This window comes from Melanostigma gelatinosum, assembly GCF_949748355.1.
Source record: "Melanostigma gelatinosum genome assembly, chromosome: 24".
NCBI lineage: Eukaryota > Metazoa > Chordata > Actinopteri > Perciformes > Zoarcidae > Melanostigma > Melanostigma gelatinosum.
The window spans coordinates 7,407,586-7,428,507 of NC_136657.1; the positions used below are offsets into that span (position 1 = coordinate 7,407,586).

General features: G+C 46.9%; 1 protein-coding gene across 1 annotated transcript in view; it reads right to left on the bottom strand.

Annotated features, from left to right (window-relative positions):
* The window catches only part of zranb3 (zinc finger, RAN-binding domain containing 3), a 52,426-nt gene extending 31,960 nt beyond the window's left edge, over positions 1–20,466 (bottom strand). The window contains exons 1-8 of the mRNA XM_079296676.1: positions 20,311–20,466; positions 15,280–15,298; positions 14,836–15,014; positions 12,741–12,972; positions 9,117–9,202; positions 7,625–7,796; positions 4,501–4,635; positions 1,552–1,671 (exon numbers count right to left, since the gene is read on the bottom strand). Of these exons, the coding sequence (XP_079152802.1) occupies positions 1,552–1,671; positions 4,501–4,635; positions 7,625–7,796; positions 9,117–9,202; positions 12,741–12,972; positions 14,836–15,014; positions 15,280–15,298; positions 20,311–20,456 (1,089 nt within the window). The 5' untranslated portion in view covers positions 20,457–20,466. The remainder of the gene's footprint in view (positions 1–1,551; positions 1,672–4,500; positions 4,636–7,624; positions 7,797–9,116; positions 9,203–12,740; positions 12,973–14,835; positions 15,015–15,279; positions 15,299–20,310) is intronic.
* Positions 20,467–20,922: the final 456 nt, after the last annotated feature.

Below are 20,922 nucleotides of genomic sequence, written 5' to 3' on the forward strand. Positions count from 1 at the left end.
GAGAGCGACGGTGACAGCAGAACATTTTGTGAACATCTTTTTCGGCAGACAAAGAGAGAGCGGCCGTCGAACCTGAACTTGACGTTCGCTGAGCTCCTAATGCACTCTTTTGATCCGGGTCCATCGCTCCCGCGGAGCGGCTCAGCGGCGCTGTGCAATGCTACTGTGCCTGCATGAATATGAAGATCAGTGAGAACACAGAGGTCTCGTTTGAGTTTTCCTAGTAAAATGAAAGAAGGTTGAAAATAAATGTGCTCGCCGAGAACTAAGCATCCCAGCAGGTTAGAACAACAAATAAATAACACTCTGAAATCAAACCTGCTGTTTTATCACACTGAAAACATTTACAACTTCATAAAAAAAGAAAAGAAACACCGACCAGTTGTAAAAAAAAGCATAACGTCACGCTCCTGAACACAGCGCGCCGCCTGTCGTTTGCTTTTTTTAGCCCCGTCCCTGTTAATTGCCTGTTAAGCGCCTCGCATATGGATGTGCGATGACACGTCGCACCGCTGCATTACAGTTCGACGACACCTCTCCGACCCCCGTCACTGACTGACACACACACACTCACACACACACACACACACACACGTGTAATCTTTCACAGGTCGACTTGTGAAACGCGTCTTGAGAGATCAGTTGTGGAAGTTTACTTTCTGAGAGAGAAAAAATGAATAAATACTTTCTTTAAGAATGAGGAAAAATAATTAACAATCTTAGATGAAGATTGATTGACTGCTCAAGAGGTGCTTGATACTAAACGCATATTGTGTTTCAAAATAGAATTAATTGTCTACATATTACACCTGAATTTAGCATATCAAGTGTTGGACGCAAACAACTCCTGACTGCCAACACCTGCTGCACATCCCTCGCTGACGCACAAGGCCGCCTTGTGAGCTCAGCGCTCCGTCTATGTTAATCACAGATGCGGCGAGGAGTTGACTTATAAACGCAGCGGGGCGACGGATGAAAGAATAGAACCTAAAGTATGCGGCCAATTACGTCTGGTTAGCCAGGAAGGAGGGCTGAAATATGAATACTGCACAGTTAGTGATTACAGGTTTATGGGCAGTACAGGTCCTAGTGCGTCTTTTAAAATGTTTCCATAAAAAACGTATTCTCTTCTTTCATCAATGTGATACATTGGTTTTATCGTTTCATGTTTGTCTTGCTTTAGTCGGACCTCACCGACGGGCTTTCTGTTGTTTTATACATAAATAAAGTTGTTATTATTCGTACAAAAAAATTATACGGCGGAATAAGGGCTAATTGTGTCTCAGGAAAATACAGCACAAACAACCAGAGAAATCAATGCACCATGCATATAAATACATCCATTAATAAATAAGTGTGTCCCTGTAATCAGCAGAGGGGACGAGACTCCTCACAAAGACCTGACAGCATCACCTATCTGGATCGGAGTCGTGCGGAAAATCAGTTTCGGGGTAACATGTCAAGTGTCGTGTGTGCGTGTGTGTGTGTGTGTGTTGCAGCGTGTAGTTGCTTTCGACCCGCTGCAGTTGCCTGCGGAGCGCCTGAGGTTACCTTGGCCTCGACGGCGGCCTCGGTGCAGGCCTGCAGCATGGTGAGGTGGTGGGCGAACACCAGGAACTTCAGCTGCTCCGCCTCCAGCATCATCTTAATGTAGTCCTTCACGGCTCCCGCCTGACCCCACACACACACACACACACACACACACACAGATACAGAAATAGACACAGATGAAAGAGAGCTGCTGAATCCATCACCACACTGGTCGACCGCACAGCACGGAGGAATCGGCCGGATCAGTGAAGAAGTCAATTAATCACCGCGGCACTCCTCTCCGCGTGATCGATTCACTATTGAATGCCGGGGATCCGGACTTTAAAAGCAGCGAGCTCGTGGAGGCGACCGGGGGGGGGGGGCACATTTGTCAGCTCAGAGAGTGAGAGCAAATCAATAACTCGCAACTTGGAGAGATATGATTGGTGTATGCTCTTTTCTCCAGACACAAGAAGAGATCACCTTTATTTCCACGAACAACAGGATGAATCTCAGAGTTTACCAACTACTTAATAAAGACAAAGGTTGTTTTTTTTCTTTCAAATGTCATGAAATTAGATTTATTGTCAGATATTCAGAACATTTTCAGATTTTTTGCCTTGCAAACCTCTTGAAAGTATATTTTCATCTGGCTGTGTGTCAAAGTTCACCAACTTCACTCTGGAGTCGCTTGGTTCTATTTTTCTGTGACCCCGTTTTTATTAACGGCTGGTATTTTTCTACCCGTTAGTCTTGATTTATTTATGAAGTCAAATGCTAACACTGCCAAAAATAAAATCATCATAGTGCGAATTCAACAGGATCTTGCGGCCCTGATTGACAGCGTGAAGCTAACGATCTTGAAAAAGGAAGCAGCAGAAGTGCCAGAGAGAGAGTTAACTGTGCCCTGCAGATATCCGTATCTATCATTTCACCGCTTGCCGCTGCCCGAGCGATCGCACCGTGACGGCTGTGTGGCCTGTCCCCGCGACTTCCTGCAAAGCTCGGAGTGGATGTGCTGAGCGAGCGTGTCATTGAGCGTCCGGGGCCTCGTCTCGGAGCCTCGGAGCAGCATACAAAAAGCGGCCAAGAATAGCACCGACGAGTGAGAAATACAGAGTTCTGATTCCAGTCACACAAGAGGGCCCCGTGTCCGCGGTGTGAATCTCAACACCTCCTGCAACCTGACAACCTCTGCTGCCATCACACCTGCTCTGGTTGGAGAACCTCTGCTTCAGCCCTGCTGATAATTAGCCGACGCGCCCGATAACGAATCTCATCGCCAGTCCTGCCAACCCAGTTCTGATCTGGGGGGTGGTGTGTGTGTGTGCGTGTGTGTGGGTGGGGGGGGGGGGGGGGGGGGTGTTCCTCATTACCGACGGCTCGGGCTTCGCCGGGCTTCTTTCCGCCGAGTTTAATTAGTGCACAAACTTCTCGGCTGTCTGAAGCGGCCCCGTTAGAGATCGCTTTAAAGTCCGGCATCAGAGCTGTCCTCTCTCTGGGTAATTGGGAGCAGATGCTTGGCGGGTTAAGCAATAAAAATACCCCAAAGGCGTTTGGCAGCTCCGTCGCCAGGCGGACTGGCAGGCAGGGGGTCCGGCAGGGGCCACGATGCCAGTCAAAGTGACAGATATGTGTGAACACATCGCACCATTCCACCCCTCCTGATGATCCATATGTGTTTGTTTTCTGAAGTAGAAAGTGTGTCTGGCTCCTAAAAAAAAAACAATAGGGGAGGAAATGAGACTGGGCCGGGTGTATCGACTTTGAGGAGGGTGGTGGTGGTGGAGGGGGGGGGGGGGGCATTGTAATGAAAGGAGGTCCAGTGTTAGGCTAAACTGAGCAGAAATCCAATCAGCAAACAACGCCGAGTGCAGAAAAAGATCCAAGCTTGGAGGCAGGCAGAGCGAGCGGCGCGTCGCTGATTGCGTTCGGAGGTTATCTCCGGTCTTCCTTGACCTCCGGGTGGGGGCGGGGTGCGGCGGGGGTGCGGCTCCTCGGGGCTCCTCGGGCTAATTGAGAGGACCGCCAGCTCTGGAACGCGTCACATGATTGCCGAGGGATGCCGTGTTTGGCGGGAATGTTTACTCAACCGCGTATGTGAGAGGACCGGTCTCAGTCTGGAGACTGAAACACGACGTAACCGTCTCTCAGATGTTTCCACTGAGGAGCAGGAAATGTAAATGCTTGTTAGGATCATCGCCACCGGTTGCTCTGACCCCGACCTTCCTCATTCTCTGTGCATCGAGCCACCTTTCCCCCGCATCGCTTATTTCTCCCTCATTAAAAGAAAGAGAGCCGTCGCTTCAAACCGAGAAGGCCGGCCCGAGTTCCCATGGCAACAGCATCACAGAGGATGCTATTTTCAGTGCGGTGTGTAACTTTGAGATAAGGTGTAATCGTGCCATGCTGGACGCAACTACATAATACCTCGGCTGTAACTCCCTACTTTGTCCTAAGTGCTTTCACCGGCGGCCATTAGGCTCCGTTACCATGGCGATGCCTTCCCATGAGATTTCGCCGAGCGGTCGGCCAAGCGCTCTGAACACGATGCCGCACCATCAGTTCAACACTTCCTGAAACATCAAACCGAACAAAAGAAAAAGGGTCATTCTTGCCAATTTTGAGGCCGTTCAAACGGCTGCGGATCCCGAGAGGTGCAACACCTTTGGGTGCTCGGCCACAGGACACTTCCATCCGTGAGGCAACGTGGCGAGAATGAAGTGTGGCGTCAGTTTTCTCACAGCTTGTGTGCTCATGTAAAACTGGGGGCAGCTTTACTCAAAACACATTAACTGTTAAAGGAGGTCGTTATGCTTGTTTGTCGGGTGTCACATTTTCTAATAGGTTGCCTGTTCGATGCAGGATAGCAGGATTCAGAGAAATACTGTATGATGACAAAGGTCGGGGGTTCAAACAAGAAATACTCAAGCACCACCTGGCCCCCCCCCCCCCCCCCCCCCCCATTACCTTGGCGATGGCTGTTTGCTTGTACATCCGTGTGACCAGGCCCATGACCTGAGTGAAGGGGTTGTCCGTGGCTCCGCCCCCCGACCCCAGCCCCTTCATCAGTCTCTCATACTCGGCGAAGCTGGCCGAGGCCTCCTGCGGGCAAAGAAGAGACACGGTGGACACGGTGAGGCCGACGTCCTTCATTCTCTCTCGCTTGTTCTCCACTTTTTCTTTTTTTTTGTGATATAAAGGGCAAAACAATTAATGGTACTGCTGGGTGTCCTACTTTCCCTGGAAGAGAAAGAAAGAAAGAAAGAAAGAAAGAAAGAAAGAGGGAGAGAAACTAGAGAGGGATGGAGAATTCCCAAGGATGCCCCCCGCCTCCCTTCCTCCCTCCCTCCTCCTGACTGGGCTGCTGAGCTAGGTGGGTCATGAGCATCTCCCAATTATAGCCGCCGTGTGACAAGCCGGGGTCGAAGATGGAGAAGCAGCCGGGCCGGTACAATAAATCAAAAGACGCCTCGCGATCTCTCTCTCTCAAGGTGATTGGCGAGAAGTATTTAAGGGCGGGAGTTGGGGAGCGCAGTGGGGGGGAGAGGCTGCCGGCGAAGAGCAGCATATGCTGCCTTCCCGTTCACGAGACGCGCAGAGAGGGTTAGCCCTGTTTATCATTCAAAGACATGGAAACACTCGATACTTCACACGACAATGAAACATATGATGTTGGAATGTGACAAGAAAAGCAGCACGCCGTATTCAAAGATTGGGTTTGCTTCCATTTTCATGGAATGACTGCTATCTGCTGCGTGTCTATAATCTAAAGTGCTTCAGAAGAGCCGCCTTGACTTTGTCATTTCAGGTTCTTTTGCGCCTTTTGTCCACAACTCATCTGCCTGAATTCAGGCTGAAAATGTGTTTTTCTTCCCTTTTCACACATTTTCAGCAAACGGCGACGAACACGTCCTCGAAGCGCTGCATAACAAACGACGCGGAAACTGTGAAGCCATATGGCGGGCTGAGGGAAGAGGTGGTCCGCGCGTGATTAAGCACATACATACAGGGGAGGGTGATGAGTGAGCGAGGTGGGGGGAGAAAAGAGTGAGAAGCCTTATTAATGCGCCCGTAATGGATGCTTTTTGTGAAGTTTCACAACTGAATTTTTTATTAATTTTGTGCGCGACCGAAAAGCCGCGTTTCTTTCATGCCCTCAGATGTTTCACTCGGCAGCACCTGCGCGAACACGGCTTGGACTGTCTCTCAATGTTTATTTCTAATTAAAAAAAAAAAAAAGCTTTGTAATCTGCTGGGGGGAGAGAGAGAAAAAACCTGAGTGGCTAAACAATCCACCCTTGATGATATTCACTCGACTAACACTGACAAAAGGCGAGGGCTGAAAACGTAAAGGGCAGGAGGGGCATAAAAAGTGTCTGCTGTGGAAGATAAAAGCCGTCATGAGGGAGTAAAATGAGACGGGGGGAACGAGGCTGTACTGGCGAGTGGTGCTGGTGTACATTAGATATCGTCGGCTGGCAAAACTGGGCTTCAAAGGACCTTTTTATGCTTCATATTGTTCATATTTTTCCATTTCTCGTGGAGGAGGCACAATGGCCGTCGCTTTGGGGGGGACTGGCCACTTCACATCTCCCTTTCTCATCTCTTAAAAACCAGTCCATTTAGCTGGGAGGGTAAAATGGCCGTCTATTCTTCTCAGCGGACAAATACCGGTCAGAAAATAGTAAAAATAATTGCCGTAACTTCCCACAGCCTAAGACGACGTCTTTGAATTGCTTGCTTTGTCCAACCAACAATCAAAAATCTAAATATATGGAGTTTATGATGATATTAAGTGAGAAAAGCAGCAAATGTAGAGTAGAAGCTTTGTCCCTTTTTCGGGGACACTATTCACTTTGCTTCGCTCACTGCTCCATTTATAAACGTGTAGAGAACTACGGTGGCCTTCAAGTAACGTAAAGAAAAACGCAAAAATGTCTGTGTTTGATTTGTCCGTTCTGGGCTACTGTAGAACGTGGCGGTGCAACATGGTGCACTATGTGAAGAGGACCATTCGAATACATATATATATGTTACATTTTTTTGTTAATGCTGAAAATACCCCCCCAAAAATATGTAAACAATATTAATACAGCTGCCAGCAAGGTGTCATCAGAGCAGCCCTACACTGTAACAGAAATAAAGAGGGAACGCTCTGACATGGAGTCAGATGCTAAAAGATGTCTCTCGGAGCGGTTTATGACTTGAGACTGGAGGCAGTCGAGGGGAGGCGAAAGGCCTGGAAATGGACGAGAGAATATTATACAGTATTTTACATCGTCAGCTTTTATAAGGGATCTGCTATGTGACAGATACAGGAGTGTTGGAGAGAATCTTCCCAGCAACAGAAGTGCAGAAGATGCCGTGCTGGAATATGCAGATAAAGTCAGAAAAGCACGTAAATTGGCAACTCGTGATGAAAGTGATGCCGGTAGAATAGATGTCCGCACACTTAAATCTATGCAGAGAACACTTTATTTTTTAGCTTTCGTTCTAAAAAGGACCTTCATCAGAGCATACCACGATGAAAGTAGTAAAAAAAAGCGACATTTCCAAAATTCGAACAAAAGTTAAAGCAGCAAAATAAATAAATAAACAGCTGATGAGCAGGAGAGTGTCGTTTGTATATATATCATATATAATCACTCCCCGTGTGCTGAGAAATACATAAACCCGGAGATAACAGAATTTAATTTCACCTCACAGCGTGAATCTGCCGCATCCATCGAGACGCGACACGCGACTGGATGTTTAGACTCAACGCTTTTGTAATTTGCGTCGGGCATGTGTGTAAACGTTGGAGCTTGAGCGATTAATCATTCGGTCCATCAACAGGAAAATTATTTGGGAGCTATCTTCATGGTTAATTAATGGTTTGAGCCGTTTCTCAAGCTGGACATTTGATAATGTCACCTTGGGCTCTGGGAAATTACGAGCGGCACCTAATTATTATCTGACATTCACACAAAACTATCGACTCGTGATTGCTCTGGAATGAAAACAATGGTTAGCTGCAGCCCTAGAAAATAACGACATGGGCAAAGTGATTGGATGTCCGACAAAAGGCCACATGTTGTCGTCTGACATGTACCTTTGTGGCCTCCTTCGGCAGGTCGAAGGGGATCCGCTGGCGGACTTTGGGGGGCAGCTGCTTGAGCACCTCGGCCTTGAGACGGCGGATCATGACCTCGCTCAGCCGCCGGTGCAGCTCCTCCAGGTTGGACGCCCCGCGACAGTCCCACTGCCTGCGCGACCCGAAGTACCTGTGAGAGAAAAAAGAAAATAAAAAGAGAGGCGAAGCTGTGGCTGCAGATGCATTTTATATATTGCGAAAACCGAGAGAAACGTCCTAAGAAAGCATAGTTATTTACGGCAATGCCCTGAAGGAGTAGTTAAACACATTTAAAACATACCCACCTGGGAGCTGCCCGGCTCTGCAGCAGCCTTCCATCGTGTACCGCTGGAGCAGTCGTTGGGGGGGGGAATCAGTTTTTTTGCTTGAGGGCAACTTTGCAGAGCAGCAAACTATTTTGTCTAATGGCCACGGCAGCAGGTTTATCCCAAAACTCGCCTGGCAACTTTTGCAATCTATCTGCCAGGCGGATTTTTTTTTAGAATAGAACTGGCCCTCCATACAAAGGCTGGTCATCTGCCATATTGGATGGAAGTGTGGACAGACTTAACAAGCCACTGCCAAAATGCGCTGTTTCACACTTCTGCATCTAAACGTGTAGTTTCTGAGGGAAGGGGAAGTGAAAGAATGTTTCTGCTTCTGGTTTGCTGAGAGGGGATTTGAACCAGCAACTCCACAGCTGTGCAGCTACTTTTCTCCCTCCCACAATAACGTCACTATGATGAAGGGAACAGGAAGACTTTGCCTGACGTGACTCTGCTTTGCGCCCGTGTGTGTGCGCGCGCTCGATCTTTCGTGTGAATGTGCTGATGTGGCCCAGAGCGGCGTCCCCCCCCAGCCACACCGAGTGCTATTAGATACAAAGTGTTGTCACTAATGCCGGCGGGCCCATCCAAAGCAGAGCTGCCCGACTGTGATGGACATCCAAAACAATGCATTTGATGTGTGTGTTCACACGTGTAACTGATCGTCACAGGCAAGTGGCAGCCAGTTGGCATTTTAACGCTTGGCTTCGGTCGGGGTCTGGCGAGAGTTAAATAAAATACCACTAAATATGAAGCTGGAGCCAGTTAGCTTAGCCTGGCTTAGCTTAGCGTAAACACTTGAGGCAGCGAGCCTAGATTTGTCAAATTCACCCTGTAATACCTCAACTTGTCGTTTCAACACATTAGCAATGCTGGTAGGTGTTTTTTGACAGAGCCAGGCTAGCTGCTTACCCGCTGCTTCCAGTCTCTATGCTACGTTACGCTAAGCTAACGGATTCCCGGCTCTTGCGACACAATTAGAGTTACCTTCACAGCTGACTCTCGGCAAGAAGGTGAATTAGCGCGTTTACCAAAATGTCAAACAAGTAGCATGTCACATGTATAGTAGCATTAAGCTACACTACAAATAAGTGGCGCGATGTGTACGAGTTGCACGTTAGCTTGTGCGTGTGATGAAGACCCACCTGTAATGGCCGTTGCAGTATTTCTTGGCGTAGTCAGTCCAGGTTCCGAGCCTCTTGGGGTAGAGGGCATCAATCTGCATGAAAAGCTGTGAACCACAGACAGGAAAAAGGCCCTTAATAGGTGCTCTGTGCTAAACCATTGCAGACTTTGTGTGTGTGTGTGTGTGTTGGGGAAGAGAGACAGAGACTTGGGACAAGCCATGGAGAATGTGTGATAATATTGCTGCGTCCCATTTTTGAATTAACCTCCTTTTATCTGTAATATCTCAATCTCCAGTATATTTTTATCTGATAATATTTACTTCCTTTTCTTTTTAAATGTATGTAAATGTTACTGTATAACTGATATTATAAACTAACTTCATCACTTGTCTCTTCTTAAGCTAATGTTACACTGTTTTAGCAATCACGATTATCCCTTAATTGTCACGTAGCTTGTTGTAGCTGTTTGCTAACTTTAGCTAAATGCTGCTAACTGACATGACTAACGCCGACTCATTGAGAGTCCGAAACTCAGCAAAGTCAGTTTGTGACTCTTCTCAATTTTCTCTACCGTTACTACGTTTCATGTCACAGACAAATAATTCAATGAGTTTATCAAAAAAAAAGCTAAACTCAGCTAAGCTAAGCAGCTGCTGGCAGTAGCTTGGTATTTAGCGAGCAAGCGGTATCAATCTTCCCATCTAGCTAACTCTCGGTAAAAAAGTGAATAAGTGTACTGTATGTCCCTAAATGCTAACAATGATAACTTTTACTTTGGAAAAAGGTATTTTAGCACAATATCTTGTATAAATTTCACCATTCTCATACCACAGCTGCTAAGTTTAGCAGCGAAACGGCACGCTATTTTAGCAACCAGAACTTCTCACCTTTTACTTTCTGAAAGCCGCACGCAATAACTCAAAGTACAGAGAGCTTTTTTCGGGGGTGCTTTAATCACAGACCTTACCTGCGCTCACGATTAGTCTACTGTCATGAAGTGCATCTTGTGTGCAATGTGTGCATGATTAGTGTCATGCTGTCCTTCGCCTAGTTTACCAGCCATGCGTTGTGCGACGGTTTATTTGCGTCTGCAGCCAACTAACCAGGTCAAATCGCCAGCGCAGTCAGATAAGGCGCAAAATAAAAGGAAACTGATTTGAAAATGAAATATGGAGAAATAGAAAGTCATCAAAAAGATCTTTGCATCATTAAAAAAAAAAAAAAAAAGAGAGAATGACAAGCTGTTCCGTCTCCAGCGTTAACGTATGGCATATTTGCAGCAATTTGTGAAGCGATGACAGGCAATCATCGGTGAGGCGATCAGCCACACAGTGCGAGTGCTGTTCTAAATTCAGCGCTTGTTCAACAGGAACTTTGCATCTCCCCCCCCCCCTCTGCCCTCACACTGTTGATATCATAGGTGGGCGGAATGAGGGCACATCGTGAACGGTGCAGCGTGCCCTGAGCCGTGCGCTAACTCGATGTCAGAGCCACCAGTGAGTAATGACGGCAGCGGGGAGACTGGCACAGAGGCAGGGACAGGGCTTATCAGGTTGATACTGCGGATGATATAAAATGTTATATTCGGTTTCAGATTCTAGTGGCAGGGAGAGGGAGAGAGATGATATCTAGAAAAAAAAAAAAACTAACCTCAACACTGCGGGGCAAGGCGATGGCAAAGACAGGATGGCATGTATCTCACACGCACACGCCTTCTCCAGATTTCTTACAAGCACCAACATCGCTCCATTTCTGGAATTAATTAGCTGCCTGGGTCTCAGTTAATTATCGCGATCGAGTTGAAGCAATAATTAAGTTTTCCTCACAGCGACGTGGCAGTTTGATGACAGAGGGGTCTGAGTCCCGTCTCACATAAGATACTTAAAAGTAGTCAACACAAAGCCTATGTTGTCAGAGTAGTAATGTAGCCGGTGATCAGCTCCGTCACTCGGTTAGTTGTCTTTAACACAACAGGGACAAAACTAACAAATGTGACCAAACAGCACCAGATTTAGCTTTACATTTGCTCCCAGTCTGTTTGAGATTGTGTTATATTTTAAATTCATTTGTTGCAATCATTGCTTTTTATAATTAATGAAATATTCGTCATGGTCTCACACCACTCAGATTCTGACTTCACACGTACCAGAGTGTGACCAAACACATAACTTTAGAAACTTTAGAAATGTGTATTAAAATCCGCAGCTGAAAATAGTCCCTGATTCTCTCCCGTTGGAGTATAGAAAGGAAGTTTCCGTCTGAGCTGCTTGGTCGGTGTGATTCTCTCACTGTGCGAGTTGAGCGTGTCTCAGTTGGGGGGAAAAAAGGTGATGTCACTTACTTCCGTGCGCCAATCAGGATTAAGCGACACAGTCCTGATGAAGCAGATTAGTTTTTGACTGTTAAAAACTCTTAAAAGACGAATAACCATGGATGATTTTTCCCCAACACTAACATGAATTATTGCTATTCGAAATTATATACATTTTGTCATGAATATTTAATTTTACAGATAAATACAGATATTTGTAGGGCCTCTAACTACTGTCGTCATCTTGCCTCTGCTGGGTTTCTGCTGAGTATTATTCTTTCAATGATTTATCATTTATAAATATCTGTGAAGCCCTTTGTGAGACTGTTAAACATTCTGCATACATAAAGTTGTCGTACTTTCAATGTACAACACAGATATTCAGATTATGCAGGTTATGAATAATCAATTATGTGGCAAAGAAATGACCATTATTTTTCAAATCAACTGCATAATTTGTAAATAAATTGACGACTTAACACCACATTATTAACTACAGCCAACATAATAAGCTTACGAGCAACACCGTAAGAGCCCGAATGAATGCTGCTCCCGGGGCCGGAGAGGATGACTGGAGGGAAAGTAGAGACAGCGTAAAAAGCCTCAGCACAGGGCCGTATCAGTGCCCCGTCATTAGGGCACGGTGCACATACAGTACGTCTTATTGATGCCGTATTGTCTCTTCACGATGAGGCCGTGAAAAGATTTTCCATTCACGTCGTCCTGCTGTGATGGAATACGGCTGCAACCCACTGCTTCGATGTATCATATATAAAAATGATATAATAAATCATTATGGAGATGGGGAATGGCTCCGGCGCTCTCCAAACACCGTTGTCCTGTGAACAGCCCTTCTTATTGTCTCTAAATTCAATAGCCCCCCCCCCCCCCCTTACTCCCACCCCGTGCGCCTCTTTTTATTACTCGTCTCATTTATTGCAGCGCAGTGTCTTGTTCATATCGGCCTTTGCAAATGAAGTTCTTGCAAGAAAAGGTTATTGAAATAAGACCGCGGGATCCTCGAGGATAAGTGATGCCGGGGAGAGTTAATTGGCTTTTTTGAGTGTCGGAATCTGCTCCGGAGCAAGTTGCCATGGCGATCTACCTGCGCCGTATTGAGAAGCATCTTTGTGAGGAGCCAGAGATGAGCCCCGAGTTACCTCTGTGGCCCTGTAATGTCTCTTCACGAGTCTGGGTTAAGAATCAGCACTTTTGAAACTGGAAGGAGAAAAAAAAACGACTAAAAGCTCACTCCACTTCAATTTGTATTCTTTCCCATCATTAGGGTTCGTCATTTCTCCAACTCTAATCATTCGAGCAGATTTCATTACCTCTTCAGGCCGACCCAGGGCCGGGGTGCCGGTGAGAAGGATGGCCCGCTTGGCGGCCTGAATGAGGGGCGACAGGATCTTGGTCCGCGCCGCGCTCCTGGATTTGAGGTAGTGCGACTCGTCCACCACGACCACGGCGAACCGCTGCCTGCTCAGAGCCTCCACCAGGTGGCGCGCGTCCGTGGTGAGCAGGCCGTAGCCCAGGACCGTCACCTTACTGCTGCCGATACCCCTGGAGGAACAACGACACACACACACACACACACACACACACTCAAAGACGTAAAATCAATTGTTTTGTCCGACCAACAGTCCAATTGTAGCGAAGAAACGTGTCACCCGGTGCCACAGTGTGGCTCACCGATGTGTTTTTAATAGTTTTAAACAGACAACAAAGGGAGCTCTGTGGTGCAGAGGGAAGAAGACACATCCAGCTTTGACACGCACACAACGCATGTTATAGAACATCGGCCAGCCTCATCCTTCACACTGGAGTCATCTTTAACATTGACAAATGTGTGTTAACACGCAGAGCTAAATACAAACTCAACACCTGCTCCAGTGCGTATTGACCGAGCCCTCAAGGTAAACCAGACTATTTAAATAGGGTGTGTGCGTGTGTGTGGACTTGATAAATGTTACTGCACACAAAGGAAGACACACACACACACACACGGACACGGCCGGGAACAAACTGGCGGTAAAGAAATCCATTCCTGGGCTGTATTGGTATTTTTCATGCACAGGCCCCGAACACAAACACGCAGTTACGCGGATAAACAAACAAACACAGCGGTGGCATTCGGCTGCAATGGAACTCAATGAGAATCTCAGAGAATTTCAAAAACCTTCCCAGCATCTGTCAGCTTCGAATTCTTTGTCTTCACCGCACACACACACACACACACACACACAATGCTGAAATAAACCTGAGGGGCCATTCATGTTCTACAGAAGAACAAGTGAGTCACAATACTGGGAGGAGGTGCTGCATAATTTCCCCTCTTGCCTCGCCGTACAGTCATTAACACGTCCCGGTTCAAGGACACGTTTTTTCCCCCAGAAGGCTTTCACAACTTCTTTTTGCGCCTCGTCTGTGATGCGAGGTGGAGAGGGGTTTTTTTTTTCTCACAGATACAGAAAGTTTGTTTCATTCAAAATTTTTCGGAAAAAAAACCTAAAAACACTCGGGGGAACTAGGGGAAAGTTGAGACGATAATGAAAGTACGAGTCCACGGCAAACCCGAATCAATACGAACAGCCGAGTAAAAAATAGACACATTCCTCCACCGCAGCATTTTTTCTCTCCCCCCCCCCTTCAGCATTGGAGAAAAAAATGTCAGCTCTTGTTCAATATTGCAGACGCTGGCGTTGACATGGTTTGTCTGTCAGCGCTGTCAAACGCCGGGCCCCCGCCAACTCCCGACACCGGAGGACACTTTGAGATTAAATTGTCAGTCGCGACTTCTCCGTCCTTCACGCTGCGTGTGTGTGACCGAGTGTGTTCATACATATATATATATATATATATATATATATATATATATATATATATATTGTGATGACCCCTCCCTTCCACCAGGGGTCTGTGTCTGTTTCCTCTCAGGTTGTCTTGCAGGATGTTGATCGGCAGCTAACGTGCCCCACCTGAGGTAACATGACATATGTATCTATATTCGTCCCACTGCTTTGAGAGTATTACCATCGCTTGGCGTATGTGTCGGAACCGAAGGGACACCGCCGCAACTTCCACTTAAGTTCAAATCGGGGCTGTGACCTCTCACTGACATAATCCTGCGTATGATGAACATAATCCACGGGATTATGTGCTCCGTTTAGAGATATCCTGGGCACAAGACTGTGGGGCATAAACGTGCAAAGTGGGTCCCTATCTGCTTGATATCATGGAGGGTTTTGACCAGAATTACTTCAAATGTACAGTTGATACATAGTTACTTTTTTAAGTAAATAAAATGCAAAATATTTACTAGTTTCAGCTTCTCAAATGTGAATATTGAAGAGTCGGATATTTCTCTCCGGAGATGGTGGAGACTAAAAACAGAGCTAAAACAAGAGAGTGTTGGTGACGACCTACATTGTGTCGCTCTTGTTCTCCACCAGGTTGATGTCTCCAGGCTGCAGCTCGGGGATCCACCGCTCCAGCTCCTCTATCCAGAGATACTTCAGGGACGAGGGCACCACCACCAGGAGGGGCCACTCCTGGCGGAAGGCGTACGCCACGGCGATGGCCTGCACCGTCTTCCCAAGACCCATCTGGGCCGACCAAAACCGGGGAGAGAAAAACAAGTCAATTACGCGACGCCAACTCTGCGGCAAATTGCATGCGACGGCCGAGAGTAATAAGGTCTCAGAATGATTCTGGTGTCAAAAGCGATTAGGCACGTGGGAGCGCTGCGCCGGGATGACAAATGAATTTGGAAAGCGTGCAGCGAAGTCCCAGCCTCATTTTTTATTTATTTTTTTTGGTAGTTGTTCCTGGGAAAATAGATTTCCTGAGCCAGCGTTGTGGTGTGCTTACCTCATCAGCGATCATACATCTGCAAGACAGAAGCAAAGAGAGACAATCGGTCATCAGGTTGCTATAAAGAGACGTCGTCTATTGCTTACATGTAAAAAACAGCATGAGGGCTTTGCTCAAAGGCACTACAGCATCGGCCGTTTGGAGAGGGTATTTGTCGGTGACCTCGTCCAGACATTACCTGACTTAAAGTCTTCCATTAAAAAGTAAAAATAAATAAAATCAAGAACTTATTTATGTAAATTTGAATGAAAGTTCACTTCAGCAATTCACCACTTCAGCAGAAATTCAGCCTACAACACGCCTATTTTAGAATTGATCGACGTCAGACATCCTGTTCTTTTTTTTGTTGTTGTTGTATATCCAGTCTTGCTGTGTGAGCAGTTTCACGGTCCAACATCCCAAACGGCTAATGTCAAAATACCCGTTGCAGTGAGGGAGTGAGTTTTAATATCATAGGAGAAGCATTTCAGCACATGGTGTGGCTGCTGTAGCCTTGACAGCATCTTACATCAGTGACTGAACAATGACGACGTGTTTGAGGACTATTTGGCCTAAATCCATCTTATATTTCACATGTCTAAGACCAACAGAACCTTAAACTTGGATAAAAGCGACAGCTCACCTGTGTCTGATATGGCTCTTTCTTGGCCAACCACACAACAGCCAGCTAGTCCCCCCCCCCCCCCCCCCCCCACATTTATGATAAAGGGAACAATGAAAGCACGACACAGTCCTTGGCTGAAGTTGTGCCCCTGCTGTGGCGGAAGCACCGATAGATCAACCTCTGGTTCTCTCTGCCCGGTGGATTCGTGGGGGCCTTTTGTCACAACCTTGCGTATTCATAAACGCTTCTAACACCATGTCGGGAGCAAACGGCGCGACGGCTCTGAATACCTCAGACACGCTCTCTCATTATTCTCTCCTCCGCCCCCATCTCCGCCCCATTTCTCTCTTTCAGCTGAGGAACATGATTAATGTGCACCTTGCCACTGGTGGTTTTTCTAATTGCCAGCACACCGGCCCAGTCAGCGCAATGCGCACACAGAAAACAGTACGTGTGTGAAAAAATGCACACAAAAGACTTTTGAAGAAAAAAAAAATGAAAAGAAGCAAAAATACACAGACACACACACACAGACACACACACTGGAGGCAGTGCGGCTGGGGCAGGTGCTTGCCATTTCCCAACACATTAATCATCCTCCTTTAAATAACCTGAGTGTCGTCTTGACGGTTTGAGAGCGCGAGGATGCTGCGGCGCCGTTGCCTGACGACGGCGCGGCCCCGTCTTTCTAATGTTATCTCTGAAACCCACAAGCCCCAAAGTGTCAGGAAACGGTACCCCCCCCCCCCCCCCTGCTACGATGATTTTGACCCTCCGCACGGTGATTGTGTTGCGTGCCCCCCCTCCCCCTCCCAGCTGTCTCACCCCAATCTCCCGGCCCAGTATGTGCAGTAGTCAGTGTTGGACCGCTGCACAAAAGGCCGACTGGAAGTTGTTTCTTTACAGCGTGGCACGCTCGGTTCAGAGTGCACTTTGGCGGGATATTGTAAATGAACTTCAAACCGACGCAGCCTTTTAGAGGGGGAAAAAAAAGGTTGGCCTTTTTAACTAGCAGTAGATGGAGGATGGTTCGATAGTGTGTGTGTGTGACTTTAAAAGGAAAAGTTTAAACCGCAGCTATATGGGGCAATGCACAACTCGTGTTTTGCTGATAAGTTCTGTTATTTTTCCGAACTTAAGCACACCCAAATCTAATCTAATTGTGTCACTGGTGCTTAAAATAGACAAAAAAAGTTTTATCACACTGGTTATTTATCATCCTTTACCGGTCGGGAGGCAGCTAAGAGCAGTGAGGCTAATGGCAGTACCCGACAGGCAATAAGCAGTGTTTTAAGAAAATGTGAGCCACCTCAAACCACGACAGGTCCGTGAGCATGCATCCATAAAGGAGCACCCGAAATATCATGTGGTTCTCAGGAGTTCTGCTGATTCAGTCTCACCTGGTCTGGGTTGACCAGTAGCTTATTGTGGCTAATGCTAGCTGACGTTAGCAAGAAGTCTCACCATGCGCGGTGAACAGACAGGTGTTCCGTGACTACTCCCTTACATTAAGGCCTCAGATGAGCCTTGATACTTTCTTTTGCGATGTAACTATAATCCACGTCCTGTATTTATTACAGTAGGACGTACAGTGTGCAAACGTCGTGCTTAATGAGGAGGAAATGGAATTTACAGCAACTTAAATACAGTAACTGAGACACTGTTTTACTTTAAAGATGATACCGAGCCTTCTGTCTCTCACAAATTTATGGATGTGCTTGAAAAAAAATGGCCCCTTTAATAAGAAATTATTTCCACTTATTTGTTCAGGCAGACTGACTGAATCAACGACATGGAATAAACTGTTAAAAGGCCGTAAAAAAGCGACCCAATGTAGAACCGTTGGACCCTGGGAATAAGCCCAATTGTACTTCCCAGTGTTGTAACAGCACAGCACTGCGCGGCTGAATCGCCCAAATGATTTTATGGTCGAACTCTGTGTACAGTACTCTATATTATGACAAATACTCATGGGCGTGAGAACACGCAGAGAACAAATCTCTGGAAAAGGACTTCTCTCAGGTGTTTGGCCGTGGCAGGGAGAGAGGACACAGACTTCATATCGATCTCCTCTCACGTCAGCAGAGCGGGCCTTATTCAATAAAAGCACGGACAGTCGCTTGCAATACGCCGGACAAGTCAGAGCAGGGCGGACACCAGCTGCAGTCGACACCTTGGAAGTGACCAAAAGGCCTTAAATTAATGTACTTTTACTCCAAATTGATGTTTTCTTCGATATCTGGTGTACGGTGCTGCATTCCACAGATGCACCCTGGGTAAACGGATGTTTTCGGATAGCCGAATACATGCAGATGTCAGCGGTCTGACGGCACACTTCTGCCCAACTTTCCAAACAACACAATCAACCACATCTCAAGGGTTTTTATTGCCACTCTGAGCCACAACTCTCCCCGCATTATCCCTCATCTAACTCCATAAAGCTCACTCGTCGTCCCACACAGACCGGCGCGCTCCATAAGTATTTGAATTGCGACGGCGTCTGATGTGATTTTTTGGGGTTCGGCGCTCTTGGTATGAAAAGACACGACGACTATGAGATTTTTTTATTTTTGATACGGGAAAAAAAATCCGCCCACGGATCCTCCCACGCTGTTAGATATCCGACATCAATCTTTGATGTTCGTTGCATTTCAGGAGTTATTCATTATAATGAAGCCGTTCGTGTCATTTTTTTGTCTGTCAGCCTGCCTTCGACTAGTTCCTCCTCAGGTAGTGGTATCCTACATCTCTGCAGCCGCATTGCACTCTGGTCCGCTCAGCCTAATGCAGGTAGAGTTTCTGCCTCTTCTGCAATGAGTCTCTGTTTAGTGTCGGTGAAAGTAAAAAAAGGCACTGCCGCTTTAATTTGAGGCTCTTTTCAAGGATATTGAGTGAGCAAATAAAGAACAGCAGGGTGCCACAAATACATAGAAAGATCAAGATGACTGTCAATAAAATGAAATTTTTTAGCTTGTAATCTTCTTTACCGTCTGTGTGTTTGTTGGTGCCGCACTGCAGGCTTAAAACGCTGCACTCCAACTTCCTAGTCACTGTATCTTCTCACACTAAACTTAAAATGGAAGAAGTATCTGCCAGTATGTATATTTAAATATGTATACATGTATACATCTATATATGTACATATGCCCTTCGATCTTCTCGACAACCGTTCATCCAATCAACTTCATTAGTTGTGTGTTACGTATACACTGTGTAGTGTATTGAGGGGGAACGCCCATTAACTGTTAAACTACTGAACGGCATGCTGGGTAGCGCTCGCTTGGCGTCGCTCCCTACAATATTAACTGTTAAACAACCGACAGGCATGTTGGGTTCAGCTCGCTTTGCGCGGCACGCAACAATATTAAGTGTTACAACGTTGAAAAGCATGCTGGGTACAGTTCGCTCTCCGTCGCGCGCTACCATATTAACGGTTACACCGCTGAACGGCATGCTGGGTACAGCTCACTTTGCCCTTATTGTAGAAAATGTGACATGGTCAGTGAGAGCAAAACAACGTTCATGGTAAAGACGGGCTCGGGTAACAAATCGACTGTTTGCTAAACCCCTCCCCTAAACAGCGATTGCCCAATCAGAGCTTAGTAACCGTAGCTACGGGTAGAATGTAAACAAACAAATTTGCATCGTGTGGTCATTCTGCCTCCAGGCTCCCTCTCTACCTAGAACGCCTGGCGCTAATGCCACTTCTGCTCCTCTCCGGGGAGAAGCGTCGCTGCTCCCTGTCACATACTGGTGCCAATTGGCCGAGGTGGCCGTCCACACGGTGCGCCAAGAGCCAATTGACTTCTGACCCACCCGTGTAACAAAGCAGCGCCTCCCAGTGTTCTCCGGATCAATAACGGGCGCTCCGCATCGTGGCGGCGGCGCTCAGATTGGCTCCCCCTGCGCTGACCTTCACCGAGAGCCCGAGCGCACATCGACTGGTCGTAAGCGGGGGGGGGTCCTCTTCGGGTCCTGCAGCTGATGCTCAACACTTACGGACTTAAAGACCACTTAAGACTCCTACATTCTTAACGATGTACTTGCATCGTGGGCCATCATCACACTGTTTTTGGAGCTGGGCTGGAAATGAGAGTTTCCTGATTGCACTAGAGGTTGGGGTGGGACTGCCTGTTTGGAAGCTCCATTCGGCAAATGATCCATCTAAACATGCCACCCTATTAGACAAAATCACACACTGGTGCAGCACAAGAGAGGAAAATGTTTTGCTGTATTTTCCTCCTCAGGAAGTGAAACATCGAAACATATCAGCGCCCGACATGTTCTCAACACCATGCGTCTTCCTTGTCATGTTATTACTGATTTGACAAGCTGACCTTTCGTTTTAAAACCACCTTTAAAAAATGAGAACCTACGCTACTTGGCTTCCGAACAATGAGGCCTTGACGTGACCGAGTGCTCACCGTCCGTTCCTGGCTAGAGCAAACTCCACTCCCTCCCTTTGGAAAGGCATCAGGCGCCGCAGGAGCTTGCTAGGAAGGCCCGACAGTTGCTGTGACCATCTTGTGTCACAGCAAGAGCTCTGTAGGTCGTTATCGTCCATCTCCATTCGCACAGTCTCATCCGTTTCCTGGACCCTGGTTTGAAGCAGGAGGGGAAAAAACATTGGTGAACTAAGTTGTACAAATGAATGTAGAGCATCTATTAGACATTAAAGAACCCTTTTGTTTGCCGTATTTGTGGTTGATTTAAACATGTTTTATAAAAATGGTAATAAGCATTCCTCTGCTGCCAACCAGCACTGACAGGAATGCCATTTTTAGAAGCTGGGTGACGCAGTGCGGTGGACAAAGACGGTCCGAGATGGTAAAAGTCCCCCGTCTCAGCAGCCCCCGGTTACAACAGCATATTTTTAGTGTTACCTCACTTTAGCTGGCGCTGGCTGTCCTGGTCTGTCCGGGCTGACGTTTCTGCTTTTGTTATTTAGCTACAGATATTGGTGAGCGTACACCGACAACCACACGAATCTTGTGTCTGAAATAGTAACAACTCCCCAGTAACAACAGCATTCGGAT